Source organism: Columba livia, chromosome 4 (genome assembly GCF_036013475.1).
Source record: "Columba livia isolate bColLiv1 breed racing homer chromosome 4, bColLiv1.pat.W.v2, whole genome shotgun sequence".
Classification (NCBI taxonomy): Eukaryota; Metazoa; Chordata; class Aves; order Columbiformes; family Columbidae; genus Columba; species Columba livia.
The window spans coordinates 44,664,145-44,686,505 of NC_088605.1; the positions used below are offsets into that span (position 1 = coordinate 44,664,145).

General features: G+C 38.3%; 1 protein-coding gene across 4 annotated transcripts in view; it reads right to left on the reverse strand.

Annotated features, from left to right (window-relative positions):
* Window positions 1-21,860, reverse strand: part of GLRB (glycine receptor beta) — a 49,477-nt gene extending 27,617 nt beyond the window's left edge. Inside the window, exons 1-5 of one of the 4 annotated variants that reach the window (XM_005507845.3) lie at window positions 21,713-21,860; window positions 19,993-20,146; window positions 8,424-8,530; window positions 6,049-6,116; window positions 439-668 (exon numbers count right to left, since the gene is read on the reverse strand). In XM_005507845.3, the coding sequence (XP_005507902.1) occupies window positions 439-668; window positions 6,049-6,116; window positions 8,424-8,530; window positions 19,993-20,114 (527 nt within the window). In that variant the 5' untranslated portion in view covers window positions 20,115-20,146; window positions 21,713-21,860. Of the gene's footprint in view, window positions 1-438; window positions 669-6,048; window positions 6,117-8,423; window positions 8,531-19,992; window positions 20,147-21,572 lie in introns of all 4 variants that reach the window. The other 3 variants (XM_005507844.3, XM_065061466.1, XM_065061465.1) reach the window with 3 other exon arrangements.
* Window positions 21,861-22,361: the final 501 nt, after the last annotated feature.

Sequence of the window (22,361 nt, forward strand, 5' to 3'; positions counted from 1 at the left end):
ATCCTTAATAAGTAATCATCATTTTCTTTTGCTGATGTAGAAATTCAAGCGGTGTGCAAATTATACTGTTTTGCTGAAGGCTTTACTTCAGATATCCATTTCATTACGCTTCAAGGAATCCAAGCAATTATCAAAAGGGTTAAAATGTTGTTTCCAATAATACTAGTTTACTTAATGTGCTAGCTTATCATGACATACAAATGTACAGATACTTCAAATTTCTAGTACTTGTTATGCTGTCAACTGACATGCTTTAAATCATTGTCATCTGATTTCTTTACACACATTTAATTTATTGCAGTATCTTTTACATACTGCCATATAAATTTAAATATTAGTCATAAACTGTATTATATTCCTAAGTCTAACAGCATATATATTGCATATCGGGCAATTTAAAAAAAAAAAAAAAAGTGCAGAAATATATCAGTAAAATACCTCATGCTGACTAGGACATCTCCATCCCGAAATATAAAAAGGAGGATATTTTCTTGTGTTACATCATGGAAGTTAGCATTTTTTTCATTTGCAAAGAATAAGTCTGGCTTCCAAAGACATTTAAACATTGTTGGGTCCACTGTCAGTGTATCTGAACCCCTCCAGTCATTGGGCAGTTTGAGTCTGGGGTCATTCCACTTCTGTCTTAGAAAGATGTTGACTCTATAATCCTGATGGGAAGAACACATGAACACTAGATAAGCCAAAAATGTAGCTAAAAACCCATAGAGAAAGTCAACCATTATATCAGACTGAAGACAAAAGCAATTTATGCCCTGATTTTTTTAATCACAGAGTAATCACAGTGGCAAGTGTTAAGTTCACTACAAATTGGTACGTGATGTCTCACTCGTGTTTTGAATATGGTACCTTTTTTTTTATTTTAAAGGGCCAAATTCTTCCCCCAGGATCATTTTTCTGTCTCCTTGACGGTAGTCCTCTGTTCCCTAAGCACAGAGAAAAGCACACAGCAGGACAGAGGCAGGCCGTAACTTGACTACACCAAATTGCTGCAGGCAGCAGGCACGACATTGCTTCTATCAGGATATCCTGTGAGTGAAAATTCCAGCTTATTCTCCATTTGGTTAAGTGCCAAACAGGTGGCAAAATATCACACTATAAAAGCAGAAAACGGACCAGGTAGATAATACAGTTTACACTAGACACCCAGAATACAGCCTCAGACCTTGTAACAGTGATTTGAGACTATTTTGATAACTTAGGAAAACTGATGCCAGGTCACAACACAAGTACTGAGGTAGCATGGATGAAAGCAGAAATAGAGCCGGTCTCAAAGAGACAGAATCAGACTTTACACGGAGGAATCTTCCCTCTGAATTCAGCAGGACTCTTGCTCAAGGATGGACAATAGTAGAGCCATGCTCAATGAGAGCCTAATTTTGCCTTCAGGAATTGGAGTAGCATGTGTCTCAGGGCAAAATGATACCCGTATGCATTCTGTCCTTAGTGAAAGCTGTGTGCAACCAAAGGAAAAATCTGACCGAATATGTCAGTTAAGATTTTTCAGTCTTACCTCTTTTTGCTTTTTACATTTATATTTTACTCAGTGCTTCTATTTTACGTGTAATTAAAGTAGGCATATTGCATATAGAAAAAAATAATAACGGTATTGTTGAAATAAAGTAAAAACCAAAATAAAACAGCAACACACACACAAAAAAAAAAAAACAAATAAACCAAAATTCTACATGTAAGGTAAAGTCTATCTCCAGTCTTCCTAGTTGACTTCCATGGTGTGGTTCTTTTTTTTTTCATAATTCTCTATCAGGTACAAAGCATCCTGAGATAAGGGCAGTGTCTTTTACAATTTTACAGCAGTGAAAACATGGCTACTGCTTTACAGTTATAGCAAAATGCGAGAAATCTGTGAGTGAAGGTTCTCAACATATTTTTGGTTTGTTAATGTATTCTGCACAGCAAACTAACTTTATAAAGTTGTTTATTTTACACTTCAACGCCCTCTCACACATTTTTCTCTTAATACAATGTGAGTTCTCTTCTGTTGTACTTCCTGTAATGTATACATCGCAGTCCAAAGCAAGTGCCATGTTGAGACAGTCATGCTAACTCCAGGAGGAAGGAGTTCACTTGGCTAAGACCTCATGCAGAATAATTTACCCTGTTGATTTAACCTGCTAGTTGGAACACAGTGCCCACTTTCTTATGTTCAGTCCACCAGTCAGATCAGCCCAGGTATTTCTTTATTAAAATATATCTGTAATATTTTTCCTTTAAGGAAAATGAAAGCAGCAAAATGAAGTAGAAAGAACTGAGGCAACATTTATTAATGCATACTTCTGAGAGATATGTTACTTGTTGGCAGTCTGCTTTTGAAAAACTGTATGTAGTCTGACTCTTATTTATACAAAGACCTATATTATCTTGTCAAAGTAAATAAGAAGTATAAAATAATAGTTGATATGAAGTGACTTTGTACTGGAAGGCTGTCATAGAGAAGCTTCAGAACAGGAGGGAATTCAGGTCATTATCTCGGAAAGCGTATTTTCGATTATATGTATATAATTGAAAATTTACTTTCTTCTTGCTGAAGTTCCCATTCCATATGCACTTCTTGGCTCAAATAAAACCATTACATTAAACCATATGGGATAAATATTGCATACCATTCATGCTCACAAGCATTACACTATTAATTGCACCAAAATTAATTTCCCCATAAACTAGTGCGTTACCCTAGTTTTAACAAAATAAAATGCCTTCTGAAAGCCATAGGCAAATGATAAACACTGTCCAACACTTGCCTCCAGCTTACCCATTCAGGAGGAGATGTTTATGTCACTGAAAAGCAGAATGCACTGGCAAAATAAGAATTGGAAATAAGATCAGGTAGATGCGATGCTATTTCCTTCTTTGCTCTATTACAAATGAACTTAAGTATACCTAACAACAGGATGTTGTAATATTTTAAGAACTTGATTCTGTTCCCACTTAAGGCAACGGAAGAAAAATCACATCAATGTAAGATAGGCAAGGTCAAACTCACCTAAATGACTAGAAACTTGTGACAGGGTGTATTTGGAGAGGAAAGCCACCAACATACTTGAGGCAATACAGAAAATGTAGAAGAACACAAAGAGATGTCAGGATATAAAACTGTGGCTAGCCAGACAATGATGTCCAGAAGGGCTTCTTTTTAGAAGAATATGAACTATTACAGCATCTGACAGCAGTATACACTATGATCTGGTACAAGTCTATTTTGAAAGAAGCCTGCAACCAGTCCGCTCAAACCTGGGCATTGAATTTTAAGACTCAGTATGTGTACTACGATTAGATTCAATAGGGGTTAAAGAAGTTGTCTGCATGAAGCACATGGTCTTCCTCCTATAAATTCTACAAACATTCTTTGAATATTGCAGAATGATTGGCATTTCATAATAAAGGAGAGTCAAATAGCAATTAAAAAGCCTGAAACTAGGGGCAGTGGTGGAAGAGACATTCATCAGCATTAGAGCTAGGAGGACTTGGTAGGTAAAAAGAATCACAGAAGTATTCCACAGGGATTTGTTTTCCCATGAAACTCCAACAGAAGGCAAGTTGTTTTCAGGGAGGTTGAAAGGGGAGGCATTCTAGGAAATATTTCAAATGCAACCTACTAAACAGTGGGCATGCAGCCAGAAAAACTCCTCAGGCCAGAAAACAGGCATAGCCAATACATCTCTTTCTGCAAACTGGAGCACATAGAAGATCATGACAGGCTTTTTCTACATGAACTGCACTCACAGAAAGAAAAGAAGCATAATAACACTGTCTCTTAATAGAGCTTTGAATTTTTAAGATTAAAATAAAGAAACAATTTTTATTTATATAATTAAAAATTAAAAAGACCTTTCTACAGTGTTTTAAAGTAAAGGAGAAGAAGGAAGTATTGTTTTGCCATTTGAGTCATTGAAGAAAGGTTATACTGCAAGTACAAACCTTGAATATAAGATTCAAACAATTTCTCACAGGCACTCTGCACATTTATTTGTCGAGGCTTCTACTACCACCTCACTTCCAAACACCTAGCACCCATGGTTATGCTTCCCCACCCTTCCATCACCCGAAAGAAGGAACTGTCCTTTTGGCTTGGCTAAAACAAAGTGCTTTACCCCCACATAGATTTTGCAAAAACTGCAGCAGGAAGAGTTTCCCAAGTGATACATGAAAGAATAGATCAACCGTTTCTTTTGTCATTGCTTCCTGTGATACATTAAGGCAACCAAGTAGTAATCCAAAATTCACCTAAACATGCTTAGCTGGACATAGATTGTCTGGACATAGAAATCTAAATAAATGCATAACTCAAAGTAAGGATGGTGTTAGTGAAATTCAGAAACATGAAAGAGAGCATGACTTATCTTACAGAAAATCCTAGTAAATTTGTAAGTGACCACACCAGGAATTCACAGACATACATTCCTGTAGGGAGCATATTTAATTTTGAGGCAGGGAAGCACATCCCCTACATTCATGTTTTGTTACTATTTGGATCTGGGTGAATTGTAAAAAAGCCTCTGCAAAAGTCACTTTTTAAAGTATGCAATAAATTTCAGAAACTTGAAAGGGCCATCTGGCCTAATATACCTGCCACCTTAGACACTTATCTCACTCCCACTTTCCTTCTCCTCCTCCCTGTTCCTCTTTAAACTTCAGCCTCCTTTTTGTTTCCAGGAAATAAATTTCAAGGTATCTTTGGCATACTTACATTCTTTGTTTTACTATAATTGCCCACTAATGCTATTAGTTGACTTACTATCATTTGCAATCAAATGCAAATCTTTATTCACCCCTAGTTAAGGAAACAGAAATTTCTGGCCAAGCTGTTCAAAAGCTGTTTTGGCCATCACATGCTTGACTTTGAGCGGCTCTGCAGTCAAACTGAGATGTCACTAGGGTATCGTATAAGTGGGTTCTGAATTTGAAGTGGGTACTTAATTCCAACAACAACTAAAAGTGTTTTATTATTTATTAGCCGTATTATGCTTTCTTGCTTCTGTGCTGTCACAGCATTAAAAAGAGCAGCCTGATTTTGGGAACTGCCTCAATGCTTTGGATGCAGCAGATCACCCAAGTTATTTCTAAATGAGATGTTCAGGGAGCACCTCAGAATTCCCCCACTGAGTGCACGCTCTGGCTGTGGCTTCGCACGTACTGACAAGATATGGTGTGCTCCTCTCTTTTTTACATAAAAGAAAACCCTAATCAGGTTAGAACATCTTCAACAACTAAACATAATTTTTTTGGCAGTAATTTAGACAGTATTTATTGGAAATACCATTGCAAAAAAGGTATTCAAATCCCAAAATATTTGGAAGGGCATTGCTGAAATGACTTCTTGTTTTGAAATAGATTTTATTTCCTACAGAAACAAAAAAATCAAAACGTTAATGAGGATTATTTGGTGCTGTTATTGACACGCTGAAACTTTCTGACAATGGGAAATACATTTTTAGAAACTTCACTCCTCAGTTTCTCACACAGTAAATAAACAGGAGTTAGAATAAGGTCATTGATGGCCTACTCCTTTACACCTTCTCCTCCTATTCTTCCATGATTTACTCTTCAGTTCTACATAAAACAGAGAACCTGTATTCCTCAGCCTTATCTATGTTATGTTCTTTCTATTTCACATACAGCCCTAGTTTCTTCTTTAGTAATACACCAAGCAACCTAAATATTAACTCCCAGAAAGATTACTTAATTCATACTACCAAATGTGTTCTTCCATTGAACTTAATAATTTAAGGAAATAAGTGTATTTCTTGCATTTTAGAAACCATGGATTTCATTTCATGCACCTCAAATTCTAAAGGCTATGACGATGGGTAGACAAATATAGAGTGAAAGAGATTAATAGGTTTATGACATAAAGCACAGTCAATTACTAAACCTTTTAAATCAATTCTCAGTGTCCACAATCACAAAAATTATTTCTGTGTTATAGTTCATAATTCTCAGACTGAAATTTAAATTTAATTTAATAAGAAAATCTCTGTGTGTGCTATACTAATTTAATTTCAGTCTTACCATAGTTGTCTCTTGAATTGACCCAAAGCTGTTAATGAAGATGTTAACTGCAACATCAACTGGAATTCCTTTAAAAAAAAAAAAAAAAAAAGAAGATAACTAGTGAACTGCAGAATCCAGTAAAGGTACCTTATCCTTCTTTTAAAGCTCCTTAATACCAGTATCACAATATGAAATGGCTTTTTATAGGGTCATACCATTTTATCTTTTCAAGCTAGTATATACACAGTTTTCAAAAGCTGTGGTTTGATCTATTTCCATTGAAAGTCAATAAAAGTCACAAAAATTCTTTTCAATCTAGTGATAAGAAAACAGAAAAAAAAATCCTTAGTCTAGAGTGCTAAGCTTAAAACATTCCACAGATCATAAATTTGAATAATTTTCAAATTCCATGATTTTCTGTTATCAAAGCATGCATTATCCAGTACCACCTTTGCACACAGTGTAATAGGTAGAGGCAATTCACATTTCTAGTGGCAGACACTTTTAACTGTCAAGGTTATAAGGATGATCTATCAACCTAAATCACCTGTTCATGATTTATGATGACATATTTATTTATATTCTAAGAGGATACTTCTATGTGCAAGTCAAGTACATAACTGTAAAGTATGAATACAGGCAGACAAAAATTGTTTCCTGCAGCTTTCACAGCTACCCTGCTTTGGTGCAAGAGAGCTGGAAAGCTGCTCCGTTTTACAATGGTTACGAATGTGCCAAGAAAAATGTCTCGAAGCCAGCAGCTCTGAAGATATTAACACGGACTGGATTTTTTTTCCTCTCTTCCACAGCCAGGATTCCTGTAGTTGAAGAGGGATGGTGTGACAGCTGCTACATCTGCCCTCTGTCACCCTGTGGGAACTGATTGGCGGTCATTTAATCTGGTGTTAACAGAGAGTTATCACGAAGCAGGGAGAAGTGGCCTGGTGGCTGTGAAAACTAATTTTGGTCCACTGGTTTTATTTAGCACCTGTATGTTGAGATTGTCAGTATGTACACTACATGCATGCATCTGATCTCATTTACACTGTTACGAGTACTTAATTCAGTGGAATTCTTCCTATTTTCAGCAATAAAGACATATAAGAATATGTGCAGACTATTTTGACTAATTCAGCAAATACAAAGTAATGTATGCCACATCTAAGAGTTTGCTTGTCTGCATACAATACTTTAGTGTACATTTCATACATAAATTCAAACTCAGCAAGTTCTCTTTGGTCACCAGAAAATCACTAAAATACAATTTCACTTTCTTCCATGAAACCAGTTTCTTTTGCTTGGTGTTTTTCTTCTACTTTTTCTTTTCTTTTTCTTTTAATTTTTAAATCAGACCAGTTACGTGTGGTACTTTTGGTTATGCAATCAGCATAATACTCTGCTTAGTGCCCGATGCATGTGTCAGAGCACCCACCACATCACTAGCAGCCAAGAGTGTACTATCTCTTCCAGATTTGAATAGGAACTGCCATCCAAGAAAATCAGCCATGTGTGAGGAATGTTATAACATGGGCAAACCACTTGTCAGAAAATGTTCTTTTTCTTCCACCTCCCTGTGAGTTAACATTGCTTGTCCTCCCTTTTCTTTCCATCTTGATTCTTAACAGACTGACAGGAGGGTTATCAAAAATATAAAGAAATCTGCAATGTGCTTTGTGATTACAGAAATCTGCAACATGCATTGTGATTACAAGCTGATCATGCAGAAGAACAGGTAGAGCAGGGGCTAGACATTTATTCTTCATGACAAGGCTCAGTGCTGAAAACATATAAATACGATTCTACAGAAAATAAGAAAGAAGCAAGACACTTGCCGAGAACAGAAGTTTTAATATATTTATAAAACTTATTTAAACAGAACATCTGAAAATGGTCTCTGCAAAAGTACAGTAAAGATTACAGATTTCCAAATTTCTCATACTATTGATATGCACGTTAAAATATCTTACTGTACATATAATTAAATGCAAGCTGCAGGTTCTGCAAAGTAATAAAATTGTCTATGTCTTTTTCCAGCAGGGAAATAATCTAGTTCCTGGAAAGCATGACTTACAGCTGTATAAATTATTATTTTTGGAGAATATGTATTCCAATCTTTTCTGCATATCTAAGAAAATCACATTTGCCTACATAGAAGACTTCTACAACATTCGCCTACCAAGGAGATGCTTTGAAGTCAGAAAATGTGTTTAAATTAATCACCTATTTGAAATCCCAAAGTGTGTAAGCTGTCTTACTAACATATCTTTAAAGGATTGAATAACTGTATTCACAATTTAGGTTGTGAATATTATCTCTATATAGATTTTCTATGTGTGAAAAGAGCAAATGTTAAATTCCAAAGATTAAAAAGAAGGCTGAAATATCTGACAAACCTTTGAAATTAGGTCTTATCCTGGGATCATAACTGAGCAATAGCCTATTCAAGATATTGCTGGTAGAATTGGCAGGTACTCTTGCAAGGTCTTCAGCTGATTGCTGGCTGTAAAAAAAAAACCCATGCATTAGTTACTATTAAGACAGAAACAACTGTGTGCTTAAACTTAAGTAATTTTAAAGTCATGCCATAAATGCCTTTTCATGAGCAACAGATGTTCCATATTTTCACATTCCACACTGTACAGTCTTCCTTTCCTTGTGATGTTTCAGTATTTTTCAAGAAACTGTAACTAACATGAAAGCTCTCCTATATACCCTTAACTGTAAACGTGGAAGGAAATAAACAACAATTCCTTAATCTCTCCCTTCTAATATAAACATCCAGAGGGACGTGATTTCTTCATGAGTAGAAAGCAGCCACCTGAACTATTTTTAGCGGCTGTCAGATTAGAATGTAACTGACCTGACGGGCACTTTGCAGGTGCCAAACCACGCCGAGGCTTTTGGCAGCCCCGGCTCTCGCCTGCCTGCGCCAGCTCCTCCACAGAGAGCTGGAGCCCTCGCATCGTGTCGTTGTCAAGTGCTAACAAAAGCTTCACTATACGAAATGAGGCCTTGGTCTCTCCTCTGGTTTTGTAGGGGGGATTTAAACATCTCCATTTACCTGGCTGTTATTGTGTTGGGTGTTAAATTAAAAACCATCACTAAAATTAAAAAGAACCTGTGACAAGTAAATGTAGCTACAAGGGTAACATGAAATTGAGTGTAATAAAAAGCAATAAGAGAGCATCAGTCCCTGCCACATGTACTTTAAGCACCCAGCAGCCTGATAATGTCATGTAAATGAATTTATGTGTTGTCTGTGGAACCTGCCCAGTGATGTTTTCCAATTTTGAATCCTGTCTTGTAATCACTTTTCCATCCATTTTATGATGACTACTCTGCTGACCTTCTGTCATTATAATTTAGTAACCAAGACGCCATGTAAAGACAAACACCCTACTGAGGCATAAGTCATATACATCAATACTACTACCTCCAACAAACAAAAGCATTAATATATTTTTTAAAATGACCCTGTTTATTTCCTATATGTTTTCTGTAATGAGTATCAGTTGCTGTTGTTTCCTTTACCTGACTTAATTTCTTTTTTTCATTACTCATTCCCAGATCAGTGTCAGCTAACAGACTTATGGATTATTCTTTATAACATCTAGCTTCATTTCTAGTATTCTTCTCATCCTTCAGTCTCCTTCATGTCCTCTGGGACTTCTGCATTATTCAAAAATGTATTGAAGAAAATATTAACTCTCTAGAAGGCTTTTAGATAGTTAAAATTGTTTGAATGTATCAGATCACCTGATTTTAAGATGCCAAATTATAGTAGCTCCCGTTCAGCAACTTCTTTATTGACTACTGGGAAATTAATTAACTAGTTAATTAATAACTGTCACCATTGCATGATATCACTGTTTGATTGAAAACTGGAGATGAGCAGAACCCAGCTCTTGCAGAGCTCTTATGAATAACCCCACCTTTAAAAGCAACTGTTTTAACTCAAACCATAAGGAAACAAATCATGCAATTGAATAAGATCTGCTGACGAGGTAGCACTTGCTATGCCTCCACAATGAGATTTAATCTCCTTGATTAACACTTAATAGCTAAGACAGATAAATAGATCTCTGAAGGAGATCCCTATTATCAAAAAACACGTCAACCATTTATGTAAACATAACGGCACTTAATTCTGTCATAGTCTCCTTGATACCCTTTGAGCATTTTATCCTTCAGAAACAAAATAATCGGAATTCTGTTTTCCCTATTGTATTCAGGACATTTCTGAAACCTAAAGATGCATACCTGTTTAACTAGTTGCTTGTATTTGCTTGATGTTATACATAAGGGAGAAAAACATGTCTAAACTCAGCTATAACAGCAAATAACCACTCAAACTTCCCTGAAATTTCAAACTACTCACCAGTCACTAGCAGGATTAGCATGCATTCTCAAGGTTGCCCAAAGATGTAGCTACCAAAAAGTGTGTATCCATGAGTATAGCTTGAACTATAACATACAGGACAAGAAAAAATTGTGGAGCAGCATTAAATGGCTGCAGTATGTAATTCCCCACCCATCTCTTGCGAACACACTGAAACCTGTGTGACACTTAACAACCACATAGTTGAACCACTTTTTCTATCAGAACTTATCCCGAGATAAAAGGTTCACTAATAAAATGCGGAATTTTTCACTTTTAGTATCATATGTTAACTTCCACTAGTATGTCCTTATTCTGTATACAATAAACATCTGCTAACCTACTATTAGAATGATTGAAGAGTAATAGGTATTCTAACCCTCTCAAATAATTGATAAATTCACCTTCAAACAATTCTCCTGCGATTGTGTTTATAGCTTTTATATTTGACTTGATCTGGACCATTATGCAAAGAAACTAATTTATTTCTGTAATTTTGAGATTTGTGTTGTTTCCAGTCATGACTTTTACCAATGAACACTTTGCTACAGAAATATCATACACCAACTTTGTATGCTTTTTTGCAGTTACCACTAATTTGACAATAGTAAAACTTAAATTTAAATGTTAAGATTATTTTCTATTTTATAGCAGGAACAAGACAGAAAAGACTGTTAATTTAACTGTTAAAAAGGTAGGCAACACAATACTATATCATATACAAGAAGGTTCATGGCATTGCTTCCTTGAAGGTCGCACATCTTAACATTTAAAACATCTACATCAGATGCCTAGAGAAATTATATTTACGAAAGCAGGGTCTCCTTAGCGCAACCAATAGGGTTCCTTTCTAAATCATATATGCCCAGTATTAATGAAATGTCAAAACAAAACAAAAAAACTAATGAACAAACTTCAGACCTATCTAAAAAAAAAAATTTAAAAATCTGCTATGGATTATACAAAAAAGTAAATTAAATAAAAAAATTAAATAGTGATTATGGTAATTTGAAACACATGGGATAACACGGACACATAAATTAAATATAGATGCTTGTCAAATGCAATGAGGAAAAGAAGTCAGAGAAATGAAATGAGTAGCATCAAACAGCAAAAGACGGCCAAATACAGCTGACAGGTTTATTTATCTCTTCATGTAAGAGGAATAAGGCTGTAGTTCCATGAGATCAGAGTTGCACTGCAGAAGTATGTTAACATACATGTGTGTTCAGGCTGTTTGTTCAGAAGTCATCCATGAATTCGGCAAAGGAGATTCATTGCACTGGGAAGACAGTGATGGGATGAAGGACAGATGGCAGCACTGCCTTCTGGTAAAGAACATCATGATTACATCTTCCGTAAGTTATTGGGTAGTGTCTTGAACTTATACGAGTGTAATGCGCACACATTTATCCTCATTCATACAAAACCCAAGTGATATACAAAAGCATTGGCTGTTTTGAGTTGGGAGAAGAACAGAGGCTCAGTAATTGCTATTTTTTAAAGGTGAATTTGAACAGAATGGCTGGAATAGCTACTAGAAAAACCCTCTGCTGCACATCAGTTATATTTTCACTGTGGTCCTTTACAACATGCTGTCATTGAACTACCATCACCGAACAGCACCCGAGACTAAAGAGCATCAGGACTGTGTTTCCTTCAGGCAGCCTTGTTGATCAAAATTGTTAAATTCCACCTGCAAATCAATAAGTCCCATGTGTGGCTTTTGGTGAGTTAAGAAGTTATGCTACTTTCAGAGTGACAGATGAGCAGAATGAATTAAGGAAACAGTGAATGGGATGGGTTAGGCACCTGGAGGAGCAGGCTGTGACTATTCATGCTGCTAACACATCTACCTAAAACCACTACCTTTTTTGCTTAATCAGCCATTACGGAATGAATTAATGGCAGGCAAATGTGTACACTACATAAAAGCAAAAGAATTTGAGCTGAGATCTCCCTCCTGAAAGAAGCAGTGCTTCAGTTTCCTAAAGGCTGTCTGATTCCTGTCTAACAATACTCAAACCAATTGAGAAGTTACTTACCACTTTTTCTCATTCAACCTACAATTTTCACATCTGTGAAAAGATGATAACTAGCCTAAGATTACCCCTAGATTTCCACCAGTTGCAGCATGCATTGCAATTTTAATATATTTATTTCAACTTGCATTGAATGTATGTGCAACTGCTGGAAAGCATTAAGAAATGGAAATGCAGTGGCACTCCTCACAGTAATTGATGAGTTCTAAGCAAGACATGGTGAATACCAAGGGGTAAGGCAACAGAAGTCTCACAGTTGCTATACAGGGAATTTAAAAGCAAGTAATAGTAAAACTAGAAATTGCCTTGAAAAGAATTTTGCCTAAGTAACAATTCTGGGGGGGAAAAAAAATGTTTTTGTTTTGTTTTGGTTTGTTTTCCCTTGGGAGAGGAAAAAAGAAAATAATAATAAAAATCCCCAACAGTATTCTCAAAAGTGTTCTCACTTATACAAACAGCGTCCTCAAAAGCCAGAAAAAAAACATGCAACAAAGTATGGTTAGTCTTTCAGCGTAACATCTCTGTGTGATATGACTGGCCTCTCTCTGGTCTTTGGGAGGTTACTTCTGATATCGATAACTAAAAGAAAGACTTTAAATACTGCATTTCACAGGGTATGCAGTAAGGTCTTCACCTCCTCTTCCACTACATCTCTACACATTTTATCATTGCCTTTGAAGAATTATTAACATTTTCAATTGATGGCAACAGATCATTATTTTCATAATTTAATAATCAAAATCCAGAAGTTCAGATAAGCAGACATGCATGGCAAAAGGCAGCATATATTACACTTCGTTTGAAATTGATACAGCTTCCTTACATTTGTGTTAAGCAAATGGGTCAGAAGACATTATATCTCTGCTGGTTATCATGACATTTAGTCTCTCAGAGCTGACTGAAGTTACAAGGAGCCCTTATCACACGCGGTGCTACAGGAGGATGACTGGAGAAAAAAATATATACAATATTCTACACAATGGGGTAGAACCTTTGCTGTTATATTAATTCACCTACTGCCCTGGTTCCTACTCTTATGTTCTCATTATGCTGAAGAAGCTTTAACTTTAGAAGAGAACATGAAGATACTTTATACTTACGGCATGATAATTTAAAAAGAACCAAGGAAAGCGGGTCACAGGGACATCTTTGCATGCCATCTTATAATGCACTGCAGCCCAGGCAGCCAGGCAGTGTGCTTAGTCTGTTGATGGTGTTTGCTTAGAGTGCACAGCTTGCATAACATACCATTAAGCTTTGCCTTCACATAGTTCTAGATTACTGTCTGACAGGTATAAAAATATACATTTCAACTCACACTGTTCAGTTATCTCCAGCAAAATTTCCTATATAATGCTGAAACAACAGATTTTAGTACAGTTTATCTAATCTATGTGATGAAAACTGACAACCTAGCCATGTAACATGGCAGCGCATATCTGAGAATGTTAAGAATAAGTTTCAGGAAATGCTGTATCTGTCATCTCACCATATATTGTAAGTACTATTTCCCTGATATAAACTATCAGGACTCTGATTTGCAGTCATTTTATTTTCTGAGTGCAAAAACTCAAAGCATAAAAACAGCTTAATACAAATCAACGAAATACTATAGAATTCTTCTGAGTGATCTCCAGCTAAACACCTAAATTAGATATGTAACTTCAGTACCTAAATTTGGAGGTAACGCAATGTGGTGAACAAAGATAAAGGTTCCTTCATAGCGGAATTCGAAACAGAAACCCATATTGGGTATCCTGAATTGCGAACCTTGAATTGTGGGGGTGAAATAACTCACAATCTTCATCTCCTGCTTTAGACAGACCAAAGAGCAGAGTCTCCTAATGTGGGAAAGTAAGCAAGTAACCTTTCTGAAGCTGTGTGGTGTGAATAGCTCAGTCAGCATCACTACTTCAGTCTTTGTCTATCAGAAACCCCCAAAGTCTAGCTGTGGTTTCACATTCAACATCGCCAGAGTCAGACACCTTAAGGAGTGTTTATGTGGTCATCTGAAGTGCCTTCTTATTATTCTCTAAACTTGAGAAAAGCAAGTTGATTCATCTGCCCGCCATAAAGACGACAGCTCCCAAACTAGCAGAACGAGCTTAGGATGGTACTTCATCCAGCCTGACTAGTACTGCTCACAGCAAGCTGACTGTACTTCCTGTTCTTAAAATGAGCTTGTTTGCTCCAAGCTTAGGCATCTCGGCATCCAACCGAAGTCACCACCCAAGTGACCCTTGTGCAAAACAGGTGTCCTGCTGTGTTCTGCGATCGCATGCAGACACGAAAAATGATCAGCATCCAGAGGTTTAAGCAGAACTACAGGCATTTTAAAAAAATATATCCACATCAGTTCCTTGTCCCAGTCTTTTTTTCCAAATGCTGAGGTAATACATGGATCTTGGTAAAATGTAACCACCTTGTATGGTGGTATAAGTGGAGGTACATTCTGTGTAACATGTCTTTCAAAGACCCATTTGGTGGAGCTGAGAACAGAATTTAGTCCTGTGGTTTTCCTTGCACTTAGGTTTAGGGGATATGATTTAACGTGCAGATCCAAGTATTTTCTCAGTCCGGAGGCTATATACGAAATACAAAGTCTGTAACTTTACCAGATGATTGTAGTGTCTCATCACTACAGCATTTAGAATAAACACTGCTCACTGAGAGGATGAATTACTGAATGAGGACCAGCCTACTACGCCTAATTACTGTTTTACAAGAGAAGTTGGGTTTTGCTTACATAGCTTTATCTTTGACTCCCCAGCAAGTTTATCCACTGTGAAAACAAATTCCCAAACCTCCTGGAATGTGGCCCTGTCTGTCCAGTATCATGGCTTTCCATAAGAGTTACATGTTACAGAATAATTAAACCATTGACAAACTGCTGTAACTATAAGGCAAAAGAATTTTTATAGGAACCAGACCTGGGCTCTGCAATGTACTTATCTTCAGAATGACTGTGAGATGTAACTGTTTCCACAACCAGATTCAGGCTTTTCTTTCAACTTCATTACATCTTCTCCCACAAACTGTATCAACCCTCCCATCATGCCTATAAATAAAAATGTTCACAAACAATCAACAGTGTCTTCTACAAGTTGGGAATGAAGACAGAAGTGATTCCATTTGCCCATCATTTACATTTTGGAGATGATCGCGTACTACAGATATAGACTCCACGTATATCTGAACACTTGACATAATTTAAAAAATCCTTGTCCATGGGAAGATGAAGAGGATCCAAGATACACTTTGAACTTCTACTTCAGTCTTTACAGGAAGAGTCTGTCAGAAACTGACAGTTAACCAAGAGACATTTTAGGACAGGCTTTCATAAAACTCTCTGTTTTAAATACATCAAAGGCTTTTTTCCCCTAGTTCCAGTCTTTTGTTGTTATTTTTTAAAGGAAGCTGTTTATTGAACCTTGGTATCCGTGACCTTTCTAAGCTTCTGCCCTGGCAGATGGCACAAGCCATGTTTTCTGGAGGGCTTAGAGGGCCATTTCACAGTTTCTGAAGTAGCTGATACGCTTTACTGAATACATGCCAAAATATGATTTGCATTCCTGCTTTGTGGGTAAAGAGTCTCTATAGATATCCTACAGCTTCTAGTTAATCTTCTACATGGACATAAGCCTCCACATGGAAAAAATGCATAAAGGTGAGGAGGCATGCTAATTTAAAAGCACAGTCCTGATTTCCAGACAAAAGAATGGGATTGAGGTCATACTCTCAACACTGCCGTAGCATTAGAGATGCTGTGGGATCTTCAGAAGTGAACACTGTGCAAGTGAACAGCAGAGTCATAATAGAGCTATAATTAACAGGGATACTTGTAATTATGAGCATAGTCGAAACTGATTTTGTTAGCTGCTGTTTGACACTCTTACATCCCTATGCCTTCTACAACACAGCCATAACCAAACTTCCCTTTCCTTATAATTTCATTTGTCGAGAGATCTTACAAGTAGTTTTGAGGAGAGCTATTCTGGGCTACTAAGGATTGTGGGGATAACAGCAGTAGCTCAAACATAATAAAATTACTGAAGTATTTATTATGATTTAAGAAAAGGAAAAACATTTCTCAGAAGTGCTCTGAGAAAAAGTCACACCTAAGCATCCAACATGTTTATCATAAACAGGTATTACGAGAAGCTATGACGAAATTAATACAGCTGATGGGTAGTCTACCATCAAGAAAGAGATAAAGTGACTAATTCTATCTGTAGCTACATTGAAATCATCTGTATTCAGTATAGTGAATTTCTAAATAAGCTAAGACCTGTGGACCTGTTTGGGTTTTTTAAATATTTTCCATGGATACAAAAGGCCTAAAGCTGTAGATTTTATGGCACTATGCATCTGTGGCAGCTGGCTTCTCAGATTTATGCTGCAATACTCCCTATTATAGGATTTTAGGCCCAAGATATAAATTTCTTTGTTAATCAACAAACATTCAGGAATCAGACACAAGTATAATTACTCTATGTTTCATTTGGAAAGCCTGAGGTAAGAATGAAAATGATCTAAATGTAAGATGTGAAATCTTACATCTGTTCTGAGCAATCATTAAATTAAAATAAGAACCAAGTGTTTAAGCATCGGCTTCATGAAACTACTTGATAAAAATCTGGGAAAATCAGTTTCAGAAATAAAAGATAATAAGATGGCCAATCAAGCCACTGTCACATAATGCACTGAGAATTACAGTGTTATGAATAATCACAAGTAAGAGGTTTTGCTCTAAGATACAAAACAGAATTCTCCTAATTGATGGAAGCAAATATCTGTTTATGAGACAATAACGAACTTTTCATGGTGTTTCTAATCAGATTGTTTTCAGCTTATTTTATTAGTAGTTAATTTGATGCCAGAGGGGCACATTTGGTGAAAGGCTTGTATTCTGGAGAGCCATAAAAGGAAAAGTTCAAGTATGCACAGTTTTCATACAAACAAATTCATGCTGAAGTCCCAAACCAGTCTTATAACCATCCATTTCTTAACATCAAACTAAGGAACTCAAGCAAAAACATCAGATCAAGCCTGAATCTTTCCTGGAAAATTATTTGCATGCATTTGAATTTTATTATAAAGTTTGCAAAGAGAAGACTATTCCTTATGTAATTAATAGTGTGGGTTTTTGTTCTCTTGAGGAGATAAAGTTTAGCTTTTCACATGCTGTAAGGAAACAAAGGACAATAATTTGTTACAGTCAAGCTTTGAATTTTATTGTACTAGTAGCCAATGTAGAACAAAGGTAGATTAAGACTGTAACTTGTAAATTTGTATTATTCAATTTCATAAATGATGCAAAATCCAGTTTACTTTCTTTAAATAAGATACACTACATTCTTCTGAATTATTTCTTGGTGCTTTACTAGTAAATTTTTCATTCAACCACTTCCTTTGAGACTATTTTTGGTCAATCCTTATCGTGTTACTTAATTCCCACTCCACTGTGTGTTTTGTTTGTTTCTGAGGAAAGATTCCTCACTTTTTTTTTTCCCCACAGGAAAAAAACTACTAAACATAGGCAGCCTTTTTTATAATGCAAAGTGTCATGAGGTAATGAAGTTTTGTGAAAGATTATAAAAAACATGTTGATCACTAAAAGTTTGCCACCAGTAGACTGAGTGAAGAAAGCATTAGGTAATTTTTTGCAAGACAGAATTGACTTTCATTGCTCATTCATATGTGAGGTCTTCTAGATGCCAGCCACAAAACCAGCAGTCCTGCAACCATGCCATTACAGGTGGTTGTCTCTCTGGCCATGAACTTCAGCCAAGTAAGATACAGACAACTTGTTCATTATTCAGAAAATCCAGTAGGACTAATTGATATGGCAATTAATTCTAGCTAGCAACACTGGACATGTGATACATCAGACAAACACTGGATTCCGCTAGTGACTGGAACATGAAAGTATCGCTTCACAAATTATAGCATTTATTCAATGCTTTTCAGGTCTTTTGGTGACAAATGACATAATATATAATGGTTGTAAAGTCAACTGTTACGTACCATGAAATACTGTACTTAAGAGAAAAAAAAGCAACAAACAAACCAAAAAACTACCCACTTAATCAAGATAAAATGACATCAAAGTTTTGAATTTTAATTAAAACCAAGTCAAGAAGAGGGAGGAAATTCTGGCTGCTTCCATGAGACCATGGAAGATCTGGATTCAGTTCCCAGCTGTGAAATTCTGTTTCTGCAGACTTCAGTGCTTACACCCGTCCTGGGAACTATGACATTTCTCTCTTTGCTACAAATCCTCACAGTAGCTCAGATCAAAGGCTCCAGACAGAGCTCAACTTAGCTGTTCAAAGGGGATAAAATGGGTAGGGGTCACTTCAGATGTATCATGATCACATTTGAGACTCATATCTTACTGTATTCAAATGCAAAGATATATCTCATTTTTCAGGTTTGATATTAAAAAAAAAAAAAAGAATGAAAACAACATATGTAGAAGCTTTCTAAAGATTTTGGGTCACAAATAAACATCACTGCCAACACTTAAAAAGAGTGGGAACTTTAAAAAGTATATTTCAAACATTGCTTCTGTCTGGTTATTTTACTTTTTTTTTTTTACATTTTCTTTGGAAAATGTCTATTAATGTTAAATAGCCAGTCTCATCTTTCAGTGTTCTTCTTTAATGATCAAAGACTAAATGTGTTTTAAATTTGCCTAAACAATTATACTATTTCAGGCACAGTGCTTTTCTGTGCTTATTGGCAACTTATCGTACTCCATCGATTTTGTCCTCAGATATTTACAGCATAACAATAAAAATATAAGCAAGGCTGGCCAAGAAAATGACAAAAGAGGCCCTCAAAAATAAAACTTTTGTATTGTCCTATGGATCACAACCTAAAACGTGGTAGGCATTAGAAAGAGGCAGTATTTTCAACATCAAGTAATCACAGGTGCCCAGAATAGGTTCTCTAATCATCTGGGCAAACACAGATTTTAATTTCTGTACTTTTACAGAGAGATTATTCCATAAGGGCACGCCTTACAGCAACAGTCAATCCACCTGCATGTTGTAGCACTGTAAATCACTGAAGGTGCTGAAGGCATTAGTTCTATCCAACACACAGTGAGAATGTGTGAAGGACAAGCCTCTTTTTACAGAACTAAGCTAACGAGAAACTGAATTTCAGTATGACGGGTTTGCATCCTCCTTGCTTTTCTCAGTATACCTGCAGCACAATGCTAGACAGCATAGCACTATGGGGCTACATTACTTTGTCCCCATAAATAGGCTGGAATCCCCTGCAAAGAAAGAAATTATTTACTATGGGTTAGATTTTTCCTTCCATCAAAACAGAAGACCTGCTGCAGAAGAAACACACTGATTGACAGAACTTAATTATGATGCTGGTCAAACCCTCTTCCTCTTATTCCCACCCAGAGCCCCGTTCTTTCAGCAGAAAGTATCACCTTCTACTTCAATTGCCACATAACTTCAACACATAAAAATATGGCAGGATCACCATCACATAAAAGCATAAAAGAAATAAGGAACATACGATGGACACAGATATTGCTTCTTTTTCCCCTTTCCTTTCTTTGAAGACTTCTCTTTGGAATAGACTTCTTGAACCCATAAGGAGAACGATAAGAAAAAGAAAACCACTAGTAAGAACTTCATCTTGAAGATAAAGCTTCAGAGAAATCTTCAACCTATGGCAAAAGAAAAGAGTTTTATTTTAGTAGGCCTAGATATGGCAAATGGGAACACATACCTACAAAAAGTAAACAAATATTTTTGTTTTTTTTTTTTTTTAAATTTGATCTTAATTGCCTTGTGAGAGAAAGTCTGTAGAGGTGTACCTCTCATATGGAACCAACTTAGGCAGTTTTCTGAGAGTCAAGTAGCTTCCCAGAGTTAAGAGACTGACAGTGAGGAACAGATTTAAAGCAAGTTTGCTCCAGTGTGTTTAAGAAATGAACATCATGTCCTTCAAAGGTTGCCTAACTCAAAATTCTCAGAAACTTGAAAACAGAATTCCTCACCAAACATGTCATGGATCAACTGCATTAAGTATGGACAAACGTGATCAGTCACTCAGCAGGGCAGAGAACTGCAAGCCCCCCCCCCCATGACCTTGCACAGATAAAATAGCAATCATTTCAACACTAGTTAAGACAAAAGGTTGCAAATTTAATTTTATCTACATAATTTAAAGACAAATGGCCATTTTGCACAAAGTGTTCTCGCTGCAGTCAGCACTGAAAAGGCCTCGCAAAGAAGAGTAAACACAACCTGCAATACTGTCCTTTATTACATTGTGTTCAGTTTAATATTTTAACTTCTCATTCAGTTTAACATTTTAACTTCTCATGGGCAAGAGCATGCAGCCCGAAGGCCAGGGGCCGAGCCTGTGTTTCGGCCAGACACAGCCCCACCTGCCCCTGGCTGCAGCTGCACGACACCCCAGGCACTTCCCATTTGTTTCCCATCCCGCAGATACTTCCCAGGTGGTGTCCTGAGGCCAGCGGAAACCTCACGGATGCCTCAGCACCGCCTGCATTTTCCGCTTTTATTTTATTTATTTATTTTAAATGATTGTTAAGGGGCAGTGGCTGCCTCCCTCTCCCTCCAGCCCCAACCTCCGGGAGGCACCGGGATGCTTCAGCCCACCCCGGGAGCTGCAGCCCCCGCAAAGCCCTCTCCCGGCGACGGTCGCGGGTCTGTCCCCGCCGCCCCCTACCCCTCTCCCGGCCTCCTCGCCTCCCCGGCCCGGCCCGAGGCCTCCCGCCGGCCCCAGCACCGGCGAGAGAGCGGCCTCCGTGCTGCCGAGTGCTGCCGGCGCGCCGGGGGCAGAGCGGGCGGAGGGAAGCAGCGGAGCTCCCCGCGCTCCCCGCTTCCCCCTCGGGGCAACACCCCGAGCCCCGCCGGCGCCCGCCCCGGACCCACCGCCGCGGCCCGGCCCCGCCGCCACCGGCGCTGGCCGAGGTGCTGACGGGGCCTGGGCAGCTGCTGCTCGGCGGGGACGCGGCTCTCGGGCCGGACCCTCCCTCCTCCGCGTCCCCCACCCCACCGGGGGCACGGGCCCGACGCATCCCCGCCACCGCCACGGCCTCACCGCCGCTGCCCAGCGCTCACCGCCAGACGCTCCGCCGCGGCGCCCTCCCCCGCTCCCGCCACGATTAGAGCCGGTGGCGACCGGGGAACGGGCGGCGGAGCATGTCGCGGTCCGGTCGGAGCGAAAGCGCGGTTCCCCCGGCGGCGGAGCGAGCCCCTACCTCCGACGGTGCCCTCCGCGGCCAAGTGAGCATGTGCGGTAGCCGCGGCGCGGTGCCCGCCCAGTGAGCATGTCCCGGCCGCTCGCCCGCACATGGGCACTGAGCGAGCGGCGTCGCCGGCGGCAGGAGGGCTGGGGGGGGTGGTCCGGGCATCTCAGCCCCAAGCCCCCGGCCCTCCCGCCGCTGGAGACGGGCCACCGGCGAGAATGGAAATGTCATACATAAAATTCTTTTCCGAGCTTCTTGTATCTCACACTTGCAGAAATACAGGTACATGCTGGACTTCTTGCTTGTGTTAGCTATGTGGCCTAAATTTTGGAAATGGACAGACGTCGTTATACAGCCAAGTGGTCTTAGGTTAGGAAATGCTCATCCTCCCATTATAGTTCAAAGGCATTATCTCCCATATGTCTCGTATTCTTTTTAGTGACCAACTCACTGGAAATTATGACTGTTCCCAAGTCGTCTTTGTCTTGCGGCCTTATTTCTTATCACTCCTAGTATGCACAGCCAGAGCTTCAGTCTGCCGTGTGGTGAAAGAGCAGCATCACCCGAAGAATACTTTTTATTCTTCAGAATGGATCCAATGATTAAGTGTGATACATCAATGAACAATTTCTGCAATGTCCTGTAATCCTCGTCATACTTC